This window comes from Pteronotus mesoamericanus, unplaced genomic scaffold (assembly GCF_021234165.1).
Source record: "Pteronotus mesoamericanus isolate MK-2021 breed Mesoamerican mustached bat unplaced genomic scaffold, CSHL_Meso_final scaffold_705, whole genome shotgun sequence".
NCBI lineage: Eukaryota > Metazoa > Chordata > Mammalia > Chiroptera > Mormoopidae > Pteronotus > Pteronotus mesoamericanus.
The window spans coordinates 11,315,930-11,332,873 of record NW_026555326.1 but is presented as its reverse complement, the minus strand read 5'-3'; the positions used below and the strand labels follow the sequence as shown (position 1 = coordinate 11,332,873).

Sequence of the window (16,944 nt, the reverse complement as noted above, 5' to 3'; positions counted from 1 at the left end):
GTTCAGGGTCTATAAAGGTGAAGTGAGTTGCTAGACCAAGAGCATTACCTGGTGCTTTAGTATACCTCTCATTCTATCTTCACAACACATAGTAGGGTAGATTATTTAATAACAAAATATTTCCATAACAACAGTGATCATTTATGAGGACTTATCATACGTTCACTTTACTTGAATTATCTAATTTAGTCCTCACAACCCTAATAAGTTTAAAGTCAAGAAAGCCAAGACTTAGAGAAGTTAAATCTGTTCAAAGTCAAACAAGTTTTAAGTAGTATAGCTTAGATTAAATCCAAGTCTCTTTTCTTTCTTATCTACTATTACACACAGCCTATTGTTGCTATCTAAGCCTTGGGGTAGTTATGACTTGCTCAAGGCCACACAGCTAATAAATGGCAGACCTAGGGTTTCAATCTAGACCTATGTACTTATGAAACCTACACATTTTATACAGGAGGTTAGAGCACAGCTTCAGTGGGTGAGTCACAGGAAACACTTCAAATATCTCATAGCTGTACCTTCCAGGGACTCATCATATAAGGTCTCACCTCAGGGGATCCAAGGATCACCTCTCACCATTCCTGAGGAGTTCATATCCTGGGGAACTCAAATAGAGCCAGAAGTCATTTGACACTGAACTTTATTTGTTCTGGCCATCTGATACATTGTCCACAGTGCTGGGAAACAGAGACAATGCCAGACAAGGACCAGAAACATGCCAAAATATATATTGTGGGCCTCAGGAACCACCCTGGAGGCAGGTTCTGTGTCTGCTAGTCAAATGCCTGATCAGGTCTCTCTTCTCAGGTCTAAGTGGGAGAGGCACTCCATCCAATGTCTTGATTACAAAGAGATGTAAGTTACCCACTTGTTGATGAGAATCCAATTCCCTTAACTGGTCATGATAAAAAAAATGGGAGGGAGGTGGGCGTAATCCAGAAATAGAAATTAACTTGAGGATATCTAGTAAATGTCAGGCAGTGGATAGAAAAGTGATTCCAACAGAGAAGCCCTGCAAAGTATGACTAAAGTTACCCTAGAAACATTTTCCTAGGAGTGTTTTGTGCTAACCAACCAACTAGGGCTGAGCAAGGAAGGGCTTGTTCCCCAGAGACCTCCTACCACTCATTTCAGCTTCCTCCTTAAACCAGGCCCCATTCATTCTGACTCCATGGAGCTGCTTCTTCCCAAAGCTGATAAGGTGAAAGGGTGTCCCACCATCAAGCAGCAATGGTTTCCCTTCTCTGTAGTATGTAGAGGGCTCAGGAGTGTGTGAGGCCAGAGAGAAGGAAATACTGCTACCTAGTCTTCTTTGCTATTCCAGTTGTAGCCACCTGGGGGCCCCTGGCTCCAGAGAATCAGGCACCTGGCTTTGCTCCCAGGGAACGGTGGGAGTTGGAAAACCCATACCCAGCAAGCCAGAGGCAGCTTTGTTTCACCAGCACCTGGGGGCGGGGGAGTGCACCATGAAGTCTCAGGTTTCAAGGGGGATGGAAGCTGCCTGTGTAAAGGCTTCTCTGTTTCTTGGAATTGTACAGAATGTCTCTTGTGGCTTTTCCTGCTCCCTCCTCTTTTCCTGTTGACTCTCCCCAACTGGCTTTCTGAAAGGCCAGACTCCAGAGGAAAGCAGCAGATGTTGACTTTACTTCTTACAAGCCAACGTCAGCTCCCTCCTGTGGAGTGGGGAGCAGACAGGAAAGTGAGAGGCTGGGAATAGAGGAAGATAACGGTCATCTTTTCCAGATGTAGAGGGAATCTGAAAGGAGTCAGGGACCTAGACAAAAAAATTTTGATTCCTGAGGATAGGGAGAAAGGCCCCAGTGTTGGCTGTGGAACCAGGATCATGAGGAGGAAAGCAGGCAGTGGGAGTGTTCCTAGTTTGTGTGCTAGCCTTTCTTGTCTGAGGTAAGGCCTCATCTCTTGCCAGCAGCTTCCTCATGACTCAAAAGTCAAGTCAGGGTTCAGGTCTGGGGAGACAATCCAGAGACTTATTGTTATCCCCTCTGAGTCCTCAACCCTCCACTCTTTTGCAAGTCTTTTGGAGATGCTTCCAGGGAGGACTTTCTTAGACTTTATTGTACATTCATTGTTCCAATTTCTCTTCTCTTTTTCCTTTCTCCGGGATCTTTTTACGGGCAAAGAAGCCAAGCTGTAGGGAAAGAGATAAGAGTTATTGTCAAATGCCCTCCCTGGGGACCTTGCCAACAGCCCTCAGACATATCTGAAGTTTTCACTTTTGTTCTGCTTCCAAACATGAGGTTCAAATTTATTTTATTTGGCTTAGTTTAATTCAAACAATATTTGTAGAGTACAGAGAAGGAGATTTAGGCATGACACCCAGCACAAACTCTGTTTTCTTTGCTATAACCAAGGATCCCTCAACTCGTGGGTATCATGCCCATACTTCTAACTAAAGCTGGCTGTGCTTACCTTCCAAAGCTTACCTTCCAAAGGCAGAAGACAAGAAAAGCAAGCAGTAGCAGCCCTCCCAGCACACTGCCAGTAAGGATCCACAGGGAGATAAGGACAGGACGGGTCTGGATCACTTCCAGGAGGCTCTATATGGGGAAAATTGATTTTTACCTGCACCCTTTCACCCAGCTAGCCTCACTGCACATTATAGCAAAACCAGCCTCAAAACAGAAGACTAAAAGGAATGAAGCTGAGGCAAGAATTGAGGCAGTGAGATGCTAGCATTCTTTTTTTTAATAGTTCATTTTTTATTGTATTTTTTCCATTACCATTTATCTCCCTGGGACCCTACCATTCTGATTTATCACTTCTGACTCCCTGATTTCTGCCTAATAAAGACATTTCTGTTCTGAAAAAAGCCCACAGGTGTCCTTACCCCATCCCCACCCTTAGTATTTTCATAGCTCTCAAACTCAGCCTCCAGCCCCACCTCACTCCAACGGGAAGCTTCAGTTAGCTGTAGGATGCTGTTCTCCTCAATTCCCAGCTCAAAGGTGCTGACCACGGTCAGAGACTTGAATTTGGCCTGTGGAACAAGTGGATGTGAAGACATTTAAAGTGAGCCATCATCAGGTAGTGTGGCAATTGAAACCCCAACAGCAAAGACGAGGCTGAGAGACACTTTCAGGACCTTCAAGATTAGAAGAAAAAGTAGGAGACCAAGGGGGAAAGAGAAGAAGGGCAATGGATGAAAAGCCACCAGTCCTTCATTGTGCCATTTGGTCTACCTGAAATGCATTCAACTTCCTTTTCTTTGACTAACCTCTACCCTTCTTTTAGGTTGATGTTTAGATGTCATCTCTTCTGGGAATTAGGAAAGTGTTTCCTCCTACCCCCACCACCCTGATAAGGTTATAATACTCTGTTTACTTTTCTGTCTTTCACCACTGAATTATAAGATCATTGAGGTCAAGGCCTATTTCTTATTAATTATGTGTCTCTAGTGTCTAGTACATAGCACAATGCCAAATACCTTGTAGTTTCTCAATAAATCTTTATTAATAGATGAATGAATGAAAAACAGGATACCAAAGAGATAAGCAGACTTAGAGAGGAATGATCTGTCAGAGTTAACTTCCCTAAAATATATGCCTATATCCCAGGGATATTGTGTTTATCAAAGTGGATGGTATATGGGGATATAGAGTAAAAACCCCTAGTACTAAGTGCAACTGTTATAATTAAGATGTCATTTCCCTTCTCAGGAATTCACAATGACTCCTAACTGCCAACCATGTTAAGTTCAATTTTACCTCCCTAGCTTTAGAAAACTTTCATAATCTAGATTCCTCTCAACTATATAATCTTATTTCTGATAACCCACAATATATATTCCGCATGTAATATCAACTATTTGTTCATTCATTTAACAAAAGTGTATTAAGTGACTACAATGAGTTAAACATGGTGCTAAACGTTAGGGATTTTCTCACCAGTGTCTCGTAGTACAGGACCTTTTATATAGTAAGCACTTGATGAATTATGAATTGATTGAATCTAGGCATCCTAACAATGTTGATTGATTATTGGTATAGTACTAAGGGATGATAAATGGAGGACAATAGCTAGCTTTTAATGAGTCCATCTCATTATTCATTTATTCTTTATAACAACTCCTGAAAGTAGGTATTATCATTCCCATTTTAGATCTGAGAAGAAAGAAGCTTAGATAGATGAAATAATTTGCTCAAGGTCCAACAGCCTAGTAAGAGGTAAAGTGGAAATTGAACACAGGTCTGTTCACCTCCAAAGCCTCTGCTCAAGTTCCAGATAGAAGTAGAAGGGGAGAGTAGTAGAAAATGAAAGGTTTACCCTCTGGAAAAATTCATTGTGAACCAGTCTCAGTAGTCCAACAGAGACCTCGGTCCCTTTTGCGATCCGCCCAAGGTGGCACCTCACAACCTGACACTGAGTATTGCTCCCATTCTACCAGGAGAGAGAGGCAGATCAGGACCTGGGATGGAAGGATTCCCCCACTTACCACTTAGGGCTGTACCCTCAATCCCAAGGCTCCAAGCTCTCTTGTTTCCATTCTGGACATTTTTCACAGTCTTATGACTCATACCAGTCTGTTTGTGTGCTGAAGCTCCTCTGGATGTACAGGGGGCCCTGAGGGCTCAGTCAGGTTCTGAACTGTACAGCTTGCCTAGAGGAAGATCAGACTTGAGGGACACCGTTGATGGTGGGAGGCCAGCTACTCCAGGCTCAGCAGTAGCATACTACCTATACTCTTGTGGTGGGGTAATCCCTTTCTAATCAAAGAAGCCACATATGTAAAAAAAAAAGTGCCCCAGGAGGAGGAGCCCTGAAAGCAGTGATGCAGCAGATAAGGAACTGGTGAGTCCACCAGATTAAGGTGGGAGGGCTCCATATACCCTTGGCCCGACTCACATTGTTAAAGATGACTTGAGACAGTGACAAGAAGTAATTGCCCCCATGGGCCACAGCTGGAAGGAAGGCTGAAATGACGAGGCCACTGACCATATAGCAGCCAAGGTTCTGAACCTGATAGGAGAATTAGAAATGGGAAGAGGCAGGAGACAGAAGACCCTTCTTCACCTGTTCCCCATTATTCTAGATACCATTGAAATCTAGAAAGACTCTTCCATTCTTTTCCCAGGACTCCTCCCCTTCCCCCTGCTCATGCCAAGGTCCCTCCAGCTTCTTACCCTAAGAGTGGTTTTGAATTCGGGGCCAGGACCCAATGGCAGAGTCCCATGCGGGTGAACCTCATAGCGGTGCAGAGTGGACTCGCTGCATGGACACCAAGTCAGGAAGTACATGATCACAGCCATGACACAAAGGGGCATGTGGTCAGCATACATACATACATACAGGGTCCAGCACAAATAACATCCCTTTTTTACTACAAAATCATAAACATGTAATTCTGTAACATAACAATATCACACTCAAGCATACCATCTGACATTTTAAGTGAAATGTTCAAATTAAAACTTAAATGACTACACCCATATTATTACCTTACCAACCATACTCAAGCAGGTATTACTTCTGCCAGACCCTATAGATTCAGGGAAGGCTGAGCCAGCACACAGATAAAGAGATGGGGGTACATAGAGAATATAGAAATGGGATACAGCTCAAATTAACAAACTTTATGGGCACATTCCACATTCCCTTAACCCCACTCCAATCCTCAGGGCCCAGCAAAGCCCCATACCTAGGAAGAAAGTAAGATGCTTAAAAGAGATGGTTTCTCATGAGTGGAATCGAGGGCAAAAAGATGGAGCAGCCCCAAGGGTTTGGGTTTTGGGAAACACTGAAGCACATGGAGGGAGAGGTGGAAGCATAAAGAGTATGCATATGGGGTCAGAACAGAGTTGGGGAGTCCCAAAGGAGAACAGAACCATACCTAGAGAAGAGGAGATGAGGTTCATATCGGATGTAGGCTGAGGTCTGGGCTGTGTTATCTTGAAGGGTTCCATTTCTCTCCAAGCTAGTACTGTAGGGTCATGGGAGAGACGCTCACATACTGTCTTAGATAACTTTTTCTGGAGTAGAGGAGTCAGTGCTATCCCCTCCTACCCCAACACAGATGCCACCACACCACCAAGACCCAATAGAAGAGGGCTGGGAGGCAGTTCCCCTTGTTCTCACCTGGTGGCAGTCAGCTTCACAAAAACCTGGCTCAGGAGGGAGGAGCAGCTAAACTCAAATTCTAGCAGAAAGGTCACCTGCAGGCAGGGGACATGGGGTCATGGTAGATTCCTATTCATGGGGCAACTACAAAGGAACAGGAGCCCTTGTGTGTCTCCTTCTCTAAGCTCCCAAACCCTCCTGATTCCAGCTCCTGCTCTCTTACAGAGCTCCTTTCTCATCCTGGGCCCCAACTTACCTTGGCTCCAGTCTGAAAGACGGGATGTCCTATGCTGCAGAGACGGGCATGAGGAGAAGGAGCTGTGCATTCCACCTTCACTGGCCTGTCCCTCTGAGAGCAGAGAAATAGAGGTGAAGGCTGGAGCTGAGATTGCAACTGCTTTCCTGCCCGCAGCCTCTAAACCCTGTGCCTTTCTCTAGAGACCCCTTACAGCTGAGAATAATACCCCAATCTTATTTCTCCTTCTTCTCCACCTCCTCCCAAAACCCTTCCCCCAAGGGCACCTGAGGAGTGAAACTGGCTAGGTGGAGGTTTCTAGAGAAGCTGAGGCTCAGGCTAGTGTTGTAGGCATTTTCCTTCCTGTTCTCCAGTGCTGCTGACACCAGCACTTTCTGCCGACCACCTTGAACCACGAATGGGTCCTTCCTAGGAGTTGTGGATAAGGGAGAACTCAGGAATTGAAGGAATGACAAAAGTCTCACTTCTATTGTCCTGGGGCGGGAACAACCTTCTAGCTCCCTTCTAGTCCCTTCCAGTCTGGCTCAGTTCACCGTGGTTTGGCCAGTTCATGCCCATCCTACCTGGAGCCTCTGATGTCCATGTTAGCTCGAAGCACCAAGTCTGTGACACATTCATTGTCAGGGCCACAGTCCTTTGAGAAGGGGACCTGGAGGGGAGCAAAAGCAAGGAGAAAGGAATGCAATTGGGAGAAAACTGAAAAGAAAAGAGTGAGTGCCCGGGTCAGATTTCATTGTGATCTCAGGTCTCCTCCCCCTCATTTTTCTTGAATTCACCCAGGGGCAGGGCAGGCAGGGCTTTTTTCAGGGCTGACCAGTTTTTGTATAGAGGTGGGTGAACCCTCATCCAGCACAGGCCCTGGCTTTGTGGTGTTGTCCAAAGCAAAGGTCACAGTCAAGGCCACTGGCCGGAGATAATCTGATGTGTCCTAAGGGAAACCAGAGTCAAGGATCATGGAGAGCCAGGGTTAGTGGTACCACCCAGGCTTCTGGCAGAATGTGATCATTATAATGATCATTTACTGAGCACTTTTTTTTTTCTTTCTTTTCTTTCCTTCTTTCTTTCTTTTTTCTTTCTTTCTCCCTTCCTTCCTTTCTTTCTTAGTACTTTCTGTGTGCTGAGCACTGTCCTAAAGTTTTATTAATACTATCACATTTACTTCTAATACAATTTCTACCTTGCAGTTATGATTATCCCCTGCCTTTGCAGGCAAGGAAACTGTGGTTTGTAGCCTATGACTTTCCAGATTGTGCAGATGGTAAATGGTAGGGTTAGGATTCAAACCTAGATCAGCCTGACTTCAAAGTGTGAATTTCTAAAAATCCAGCAGAAATTCCTCCTCTGAAATGGCCATCTCCTCACTCCCAGGCCCTGATGCAAAGTGGTTCCTACTCCCTCCTCACCAGCACATGGAAGTACAGCTGCTCACAAGTAGCATTCCCCACATTGAGCTGGAGCTGTCTAGGGGACAGCCTCTGGCCAGAGCCATCAAATGCTGCACGGGCCCCTGCTGTCCACTCATCCAGTGATGCTGTGAACTGCATATCTGAATGGGACAAGCAAGAGTAAAGGCAAAGAAGATCCAGAGACCAAGGCAGGCAAGGGGTTGCGATTTACCTAGGATCCACTATAGTCACTTACAGAATCGGTGATCCCAATGACCAGAAGTACGGGAGGTCACTTGGAAGCAAAGGGCTGCAGAGAGGCAGGCTGCCTTCTGGCCTCTACGCATGCAGTCTCTCTGAACCACACTGATGGCCGGCGGAGTCACAGCCAGTGAAGGAGCCAGGTGAACAATGGGCCGGGAGCTAGGAACAGGGTGGGAAAGAACTTCTAGCTGTAGGAAGAATGCCCTTGAGAAAGGCCATTCCCAGTGTTTGTCTCCTTGAGGTCAAAGGAAGGAATGACAGGGTAGGTGTACAGGTGTCACCCTCACCATAACCTTCTGACAGAAGTAAGATAAGAGCTAACATTTAATAGGTACTTTCTATGTGCTAGTCACTGTGTTAAGATCTTTACATGAATTATCTCATTTAATCCTCAAAATAAGCCTATAAGGTAGGTACTATTCTTATTCCCATTTGAAAGTTAGGAAATGGAGACACAGATTAAATTGACCAAGAAATCCAAACCTAAGCCTTAGACTCTAAATCCCTTGCTTTTAACAGCTATGCTATGCTGTTCACTGTTACCTGAGATGGGACCATTCACCTGAGCAGGACGGCTGCCCCTTGAGCACCCACAGCTACATCTACCAGGTCATCTCCATCCAGATCTAACCGGCCATCTACACTTCGACCAAAGTAGCTGAGGGCCCGTGGCATGGAGATAGCAGCAATCCGCTGAAAGGAAGAGAGGGGAGACTGAGCAGAGACTCACACACCTGGTTTCCCAGGCTTCCCATCTGGCTCTTAATTCTTTCATCAGGCATGGGAAGGAATATGAGAATCTTGCCTGTGTTCAGGGGTCCCTAGCAACCTCTATCCTACCCCACTACCTCATTTTTTAAGCCAGTAATTGCCCCCTTTATCCATGGTTTCACTTTCCACTGTTTCCCATAGTCACCCATGGTCTGAAAATATTTAATGAAAAATTCCAGAAATGAACAATTCTTAAGTTTTAAACTGTGTGCCATTCTGAGTAGTGGGATGGGATCCTAAGCCACCCCACTCTGTCCTACCTGGGACATGAATCATCCCTTTGTCCAATGTATCCACACTATATATACTACCTGCTATTAGTCATTTAATAGCTATCTTTGCTATCAAATCAATAGTTGAAGTATCAGATCAATAGTTGAAGTGTTCAAGTAACCCTTTTTTAATTTAATAATGCCACATTCACATAACTTTTATTTTATGTAATTGTTCTATTTAATTGTTGTTGTTAATCTCTTACTGTACCTAATTTATAAATTAAATTTTATCATAGGTATGTAGGTATAGGGACGAACATATGAAATAGTGTATATAAAGTTTGGTACTATCTGCAGTTTCAGGCATCATCTGGGGGTCTTGGAATGTATCCCCTGTGGGTAAGTGGGGGAATTCTGTACTAACTTAAAAAAGCATTCGTTCAGTTTGGCTCTCAAGTCCAGGGGAGCATTGATAAGCAAAGAACACATCTCCCTTTCCCTTCTTCCCACCATGCCCCATGCATAGGAAGAGGTCCCAAGGACAATAGCAGGAGATCAGTGAGAAACTGCATGCCTCTGCTTTGCGCACTCCTGACCTGTGCAGGATGGGGCCTGACTCCACTCTGGGTCCCATGATATAGGTACAGGGCTCCATGGTGCCCATCCTCCAGGGGTGCCCCCACAGCCACATCAGCAAAACCATCTTGATTCAGATCAGGAAGGGCACCCATGGCAAAGCCAAATCGAGCATCCTGGGGGGGTTCTGGCTGAAGTGTTCCCTGGAGTGTTAGCAAGGACTGCTGGTGGAGATGAGAAGAGAGATGCTGATCTGATAGTCCCAACCTTTCAGCCAGCACTCAAATGTATGTGCCTTCCTTTCCTCCTTCCCTCCATCCCCTGCAAAATATGTTCTGGAGGATCCCAGCAAGCCTCACCTGACCCACCAGATAAACATAAACACGCCCTGTCTCCTTGTTCTGGGGTCCCAGGAACATGGGAGCAGCCACAAGTAAGACATCAGTTGTTCCGTCCCTGTCCGTATCCAATGGGCAGAGTTCACTGCCAAAGTATGAGCCAATCTAGGGAGTAGTGGGAAGTAGGGAACCGAGACAAAACGGAAGGTGATTGTGAACAAGTGGGAAGCACCCATCATCCTTTCAATTTGGTCCTCACAGCCCTAACAGGCTCTGCCAACCAGAACTCAGCACAAACTTTTCAAGCCTTTCTCCTGCACCTTCACTCTCTTCCCCTACAGGCTAAATTTCCTTTGGAATCCAAGGGTCCCATCCTCCCTTGACTGCCATCCACCCGCCCTACCTGTTCCCCTTGGAGGCTCTGGGCGACCCTCACAGTCCCATCTCTCTTAAGTTGGAAGGCGATGACCTTTCCTCGATGTCTAAACCGAGGGGCCCCTGAGAGAAAGAGGCGTCGTCCACCCCGCAAAATCATGGAGGAAACAGAGTAACCTAGAAGTGGGCAAGGAATCAGGGGTGAAAGGAAAAGAAGATGGGGTCAGAGTAGGATGGTTTCCTAAAGGCATAGGAAGAGGTCCCAAGGAGAGTAGCAAGAGATCAGTGAAAAGCTGCAAAAGTTAAAAGGAAATACCTCATACCCCACATGGAGGGAGCATTCCCTCAACTTCCAATCCTCTACAGCTCTCTGCTACTCACCCAGGTAGGCTGCATGGTTCTGCAATGCAGAGGGGAACTCATCTTCCAGAGCCGTCCGTGGAGGGAAAAAGCGGTGACCTTCTTCAAGCCATAATAACACTGACCCCCCCCAGTCATAGGCTCCCACCATCCCAAAGAGAATCCCATCCTGTAGGGAAGAATCAGATAGGATCACTGAAAAGACAGTGGGGAATAAAAAGAAAACTCTCCAGGAGTAACAGGGTCACTGAGGGTATGCTGGGGTCAGTTTTAAAGACATGAGCAGGTCAGGATGGACATTGGTTAAAGGGGGAGTATAGAAAATCCCTGGGATTGAAGTTGTCTGAGTCAGAGGTTGAAAGGAGTCAGAGGTTGAGGGGGTCATAGAGGGGACTGTCCAACCTTTAGCCGATGAGTAGAGAAACCAATCTGAGACATTTCCAGGCCAAAGGAGCTTTCATTTTCTCCATGAGACCCTTGAGCATGAGAAAATATTGAGGCAATATCAGGGAAGACAGCTCCCCCTTTGACCTACTGAACTCATTCCAAAACCTCACCTATACTCCAGAACTTCCCCTATCCCATCCTCCATTTTTTCAAGGGTAATCATTACCCTCAAGACCAAAAATCCGGTCTCCTAATGCATCCACAATGTCGGTCAGTGCAGCTTCATCTGTCACATTGAAAAAGAATCTTTCATCTGGATCACTCGCAATAGCTCTGATTTCCCGTAAGAAAGAGCTGGGATCTCGTTGCCGCCGGAGGTAATGACCGAGGACCTGGGGTCAGGAGAGATCAAGGTGCAGTCTGTTAGCTGTGTGGAGTGAGATGTTAGAGCTGGTACAGAACACAGCCAACTAAAATGAAGGAAGGGAAATGTGGCTGATATCTGGGAAGTGGTTCATGCCTGTTTTTCTCAAGTTCCCAGTCCTCAATGTCACCATCCCCACTCCCTCCATTCTTCCAGGTCTTCCAGATCTCACCGCAATCCCATAGCGTGTCACTCTTCCAGCTTCACAGGCCTTCAGTGCTGCAGGAAGCTCCTCTCTGTCATGTGATTCTCCGTCAGTGACAACCACCAGTAGCCTGGCAGCCTCTGGTCGGCCCCCACGGGACTGACTGAATCCTTCTGTGCTGAGAAAAGAAAGGAGGTGTGATCAGATGCACGGATACACATGCACATGACCTGACATCATCAGCAGTTCACCGAGTCAGGCATCTTGCCTTTTAGACCATCTCCCCTACAGCACCTAGCATGGAGACAGGTACACAATAAGAGCTTAAATGCTTGAATGGCTTAGAACATATAGAGCAGCATATCATCAATACAATAAGTATAAAATTCATTCATTTCTAGATTAATTTAGCAAATAGTACATTTGGGAGGAGAAATATTAAGGGAATGTACAACAAAGAAGAACAGTCAGGTCAGGCTAGTCTTCCCCAGAATGAGTTTAAATTGTGTTTGGGAAGGGAACTGGGACCTGACTTGAGTGGTAGAGAACCTGAGGACCAAGATCAAAGTGGGAATGGAAGGAGAAAGAGAGAGAGAGATAGTTCTGTCTGCAGAGAAGTAAAGCAGAAATATGGAGAGATACAGACATATGTATTTTGTAGAAATGTGATGAGAGGGAGTGCAATGACAGCCAATTTAGCTTTTCCCCCCCTACCATTAGTGTTCACATCTGTGAAGCATGCAACACATCTTGAGAAGTACACACTGTACTCCAAACCCTCCCCTAACCTTTCCAGGCCTTCCTCACTCGGCCTTCCACATGCCCTTCTCCCAGTGCCTCACCAGGCCACCATTACTGCTTGGGCAGTCTTTGTTTCTCGGCCTTCCCGCCGACTCAGGTTTCTTGCTGCTCTCACCACTTCTTCTTTGGTTCGGAAATCTCCCAGGGACCACTCATGTATAGGGGTCTCACCATACTGTATCAGGCCCACCTGAGAACAAAGTATATAGTCAAATGAAATGTGTGCAGGAAGGTGGAGAGGGAGAAGATAGTATGTGAGAGAAGGAAGATGAATATCTGGATACTACTGAAGACAGTATCTACATTTAAAATTTTTTTTTAAATCCTCATGAGGATATGTTCATTGATTCTGGAGAGAAAGGAAAGAAGGTGCGGGCGGGGCATAGACTGGTTGCCTCCTGTACAGGCCTGGACTAGGATTAAACCTGCAACCTAGGTATGTGCCCTGATTGGGAATCGAACCCACAACATTTCTGGTTTACAGGTTGACGCTCCAAACAACGAAGCCACCGGCCAGGGCAACACTACCTACATTTATCTCCTCTCTTCCTGTCTCTTGCCTTGAAGCCAATCCTTACTGTTTCTCTTACCTGTATCTGCTCTGGGTCAATAAACAGTCTTCCTACCAGTCTTCGCAGGAAAGTCTGAACTTCAAACCAGGGGTAGATGCTGTTGGAGCCATCCAAGACTATGACAACATCCATGTATGTAGGACAGCCTAGGAGGAGGGGTATGGTGATGGAGAGCAGAGGGATACAGGATATTGAGCATGAAGGCAACAAGAGGTCACAAGGGGACACACTCAATTTAAACATTTATTAGGCACTTCTGACATGCAAAGAAGGTAGTATACTAGGCACCTGGTAAGTGTAGAAATAAATAAAAGAAGAGATGGACATACATGCAATTTACTAAAAAACAATAAATATATAAAGAAGTAAGCACTAGGCAGAAACATAGCACCACTCTATGCTGCGGGAGAACAAAAGAGGGTTAGTTCTGATGGTGGGCAGTCAATCAAAGGAGGCAGCAACTGAGAAAATATTGAAGAATGAAGATATTTGAAGAGATTAGAATATAAGAAAAGGGTGGAGAACATGGTAAATAAAAGGAGATGAAGGTATAAAATAGATGATACATTGGAGAAAGGTGAAGTAAATGCTGTAGCCTAGGGTGTGGAGGGATATCGTGAAAGTTGAGATTTTAAAGTTGGTTTGATAAGTTCCTGGAGTCTTAATGCCCTGGCTGAGTTTGAATTTTAATCTGTTAGGAAACATAGAGCTTATGCAGGTACATTAGGTAGCAATGAGGATTCAGACTTCCTGTCAAGCATCATACCTTGGTGCCCCATCTTTTTCCCCACCATGCACCCCATTCTGAGGACTGAATCCTCAGATCCTTCTGGCTTACGTTGTGCAGTAGGTGCCAGGCTTCCCTGGGGCTGGAATGAAGCATCCACATGGGTGCATATCCCAGAACTGAAGACAGAGGAACCACAAGCACGAGACCAGAGAGGGGCACAGGCCTGGGGATAGGTGGGGGACATGGTTACTTCCAGGTTGGGAGGGCACCCTCAGATCACACTCTGAGTAGAAGGAGGCATTGAGAACCACTCCCCAAGATTCTCCTCCTTACTTTCTAGGGTTTTTTAACTCCTTGACCCCTCCACATATGCCAGTTTCCCTTAACATACTGTTCTTTTCTCTGCTACAAATCTTCAGAGACCCTGCCACCACCCTTCCCTTAGCTCACCATGAATCCTCCATCACCATCTGTCTCTAGTAGAGACATCCCCAAGTGCATATTCACAGCAGGATGAGATGAATTTCCCAGTCGAAAGTCACCTGATTGGAGGGGGGTGGAAGAAAATGAAATCATGGGATCACAGATGGTTTGTTTGAATTCGGGTAGATTTTAGAAGAGTATGAGAAGAGATCAGAATTAAGTCAGGGGCAGGGAGTGTGGGTGAAGGTGAGGTATAAGGGGTCAAAGTTACTAGTGTATAAAGGTTAGGGGTTTGGAGTGGAAGAGTGAGGCACCTTCTTACCCAAGTGGCCCTTGGCACATAGGGCATTGTGGGAGCCCCCTACAGGGCAGTGGTAAACATCTCCCCTTCGGTCACCTGAAGGCCCATCCCAAGGAGCACCCACCAGCATCCTGGGAGAGGACATGAATATAAATAAACATAGTGTGAACTTGACCTTTGAGATAGACCAGAGGAAAAGTACATGGGGGTTGCAAATCTAGAGCCCCAGCCACTTCCCAAAGACTAGATTAGTTTAAATTCCCATCTGTCTTGCCTCCCCTTTAATAGCTCTATCAGAGTCCCAGCCCCATGGCCCTCTGGTTTCCTCCTCACCATCGCTGTCCACCCCCAACGTGTTGTAAGACACTGTATCCAAATTCAGCTTCAGGTGGCCCTGGGAATAGGCGTGGGTGATGCACATCCAGGTTAAAGGGGGAGCAGAGACCTGAGGGCCCAGGATCATAAGGTTAGCAGGAAGCAATCAGAGAGCCTAATGAATGCCCAGAGTGGTACCACCGGAGAGAAGCAGTGAATGGAATGTTTTGATATCAGTCTATCTCTCTGCTTATTACTCATAAGCTGTCTTGGCCTCTGTCAATGTCATGTACTCAGAGCTCCAAGCAAGGATGATCCTCTTGTATTTGGGTCCAGCTCTCTAACCTGTGGCCCTTGGCCATGCTAGTGCACAGCTGAATTTCCATTCCAGTCCCTGAAATCTCAATTAGAGACTTGTCTGGGTCAAGTTCCTCTTTTCCACATCATTCCTTCTACACATCCTCCTACCCAAGCTGTGAGGGTCAGAAGAGGGAGAGAGTCTGACTGCAGCCCCAGAACAACTATTTCTTTCAAATTCTCCCCAAAATCAGGACCACGGGGAGAACAGGAGATGAAGGAACACTGAATGTCTGGGTCTCCTTTTTCTTTCTGATTCCCAGTGTCACTGTTACACATTCACTCTTATTCTCCATGTTTAGGTCTGTTTGATTCCAGCCCTGAAAACCTCAGTGGTAATTAACCGGGTGGAGTCACTCGCCTGCCCACACACATGGTTTGCCATTCATCCTTAATAAGGTTCCCTTCACCCTAAAGTTTCCTACAACCAGCTTCCTTTCTAAACTCATGCACCCTCCCAACTACCCCCTGCCTGCCTGCATTTTTTCATTAACTCTCAAGCCATTGTAAAGACCCTCCCAATTATGTCTTTGCTGATTCTTCCCTCCTATCCCTTTAAAATCAGAGCTGGTATTTTAGGAAATGAAGATTACAGGGCACTGATGAGGAAAAATTCCAGGCCTGTGTTCTCTCCCATGGTTCTTTCCCTGACTGTGTCTTGCCCGTTCCTTTCAAGCATCCCCCAATTAGGCCACCCCACTACCACGCCCACCAATGGCTATAGCTCTGTCTCAAACCATGCTCATTTTTAAAGAGGTATTTTGTACGTGAGCCTTTTTGCCTCCAGGAAACTGACAGGGCTACATGACTATGAACGGTACCTTATTGGTTAGATAAACCCAGAGAGTTCTGACCACACAGGTAGTCAGTTATGCCCCAGGCCCCAGAGACCACCAAGGGTAGGGAGAGGTAAGGAGGGGTATAATAAGAATGAGTTTAGCCATGTGGAAGGTCACATCATGTTACTTTTTGGTCCCCTCACTTCTCCAGGGCTTAGAACATAGGTTTTAGATAATTGGACACAAATCTTACACAAGGTCTGACAGTCTCAATACTGAAGCAGTCATATAGTGGGCATAAGAATGCAAATATGCAGACATGCATGCATAAACAGAAACACACAAACACACTAGCAATGGAGAATCAGTATTCATCTCCCATCCTAACTCCCAAGGAATTTTAACCCTGAGGTCCCAATGCCAAACAATTCATATATCTTCAATTCCCATCAGAAACCAAGAAGTTAACCTCCCTCACCTGTTAACAACATCAGGGACAAGAACAGGTGAGGGATGAGGGGCAGCTCCATGCCTGGTTGTTGTCTGTCCGTGTAAGAAGTCCTCTGTGCCTGTGTCCCTCTCCTTTTCTGTTTCCTTTAGTTACCCTCCCATCCTGCCCCCTCCCACTGCCAGCTAAAAATAAAGTTGGAAGAAATGGGAGGAGTGAGGGTTGGAAACTGTGGGAAGCCCCAGAAGAAACAGACTGAGTGATCTTAGTCTAGTTCTCTGCCTTGGTGCTGCCCCCTGGAGGCATCATCTCACTATCCAAACAGAACACAATTAGAGAATTTCTGCGGTCTCATGTCTGTCTGCCTGTGTCTGTCTCTTTCGTATCCTTTGTTGTTTCTAGGCAATAATGCTTTCTTTGAGTTTTGAATAGAAAGTAGGAATGGGAGAGAAATACTTTTTATTTCCTAACCTTATTTATCCCAACTTGAGATATGAAAAAATAAAAAAACTAGTAACAGTGGTTTCATTTCCCCACCTACCAAGCAGAGTCCCAACATGTGAAGACAGCCAGCCCAAAGACTAAGCCTTACCAGCTCACTCCACTTAGTTGTGTTGGTAAGCCTTAGCCTATGCTGCCTTGTGGCA

General features: G+C 45.8%; 1 protein-coding gene across 2 annotated transcripts; it reads right to left on the bottom strand.

The window, feature by feature from the left end:
- Positions 1–1,551: 1,551 nt before the first annotated feature.
- Positions 1,552–16,500, bottom strand: ITGA10 (integrin subunit alpha 10). Of its 2 annotated transcripts, XM_054563001.1 has the most exons (30): positions 16,328–16,500; positions 14,732–14,843; positions 14,420–14,529; positions 14,125–14,216; positions 13,783–13,897; positions 12,963–13,090; positions 12,414–12,562; positions 11,599–11,749; positions 11,229–11,394; positions 11,018–11,091; positions 10,637–10,784; positions 10,284–10,432; positions 9,902–10,045; positions 9,563–9,766; positions 8,543–8,673; positions 7,973–8,139; positions 7,735–7,877; positions 7,146–7,259; positions 6,895–6,980; positions 6,598–6,739; positions 6,332–6,424; positions 6,094–6,170; positions 5,849–5,938; positions 5,142–5,226; positions 4,864–4,977; positions 4,538–4,618; positions 4,285–4,398; positions 2,903–2,998; positions 2,445–2,558; positions 1,552–2,149 (listed from the first exon to the last, which is right to left on the bottom strand). In XM_054563001.1, the coding sequence occupies exons 1-30, from the start codon at positions 16,377–16,379 to the stop codon at positions 2,084–2,086; spliced, it is 3,507 nt and encodes a 1,168-aa protein (XP_054418976.1). In that variant the 5' UTR covers positions 16,380–16,500; the 3' UTR covers positions 1,552–2,083. The 2 variants fall into 2 exon arrangements, with proteins under 2 accessions (XP_054418976.1, XP_054418977.1); XM_054563002.1 differs by lacking the exons at positions 13,783–13,897; positions 14,125–14,216; positions 14,420–14,529; positions 16,328–16,500 and having other exon boundaries at positions 14,732–14,819.
- Between the last annotated feature and the right edge of the window lie 444 nt (positions 16,501–16,944).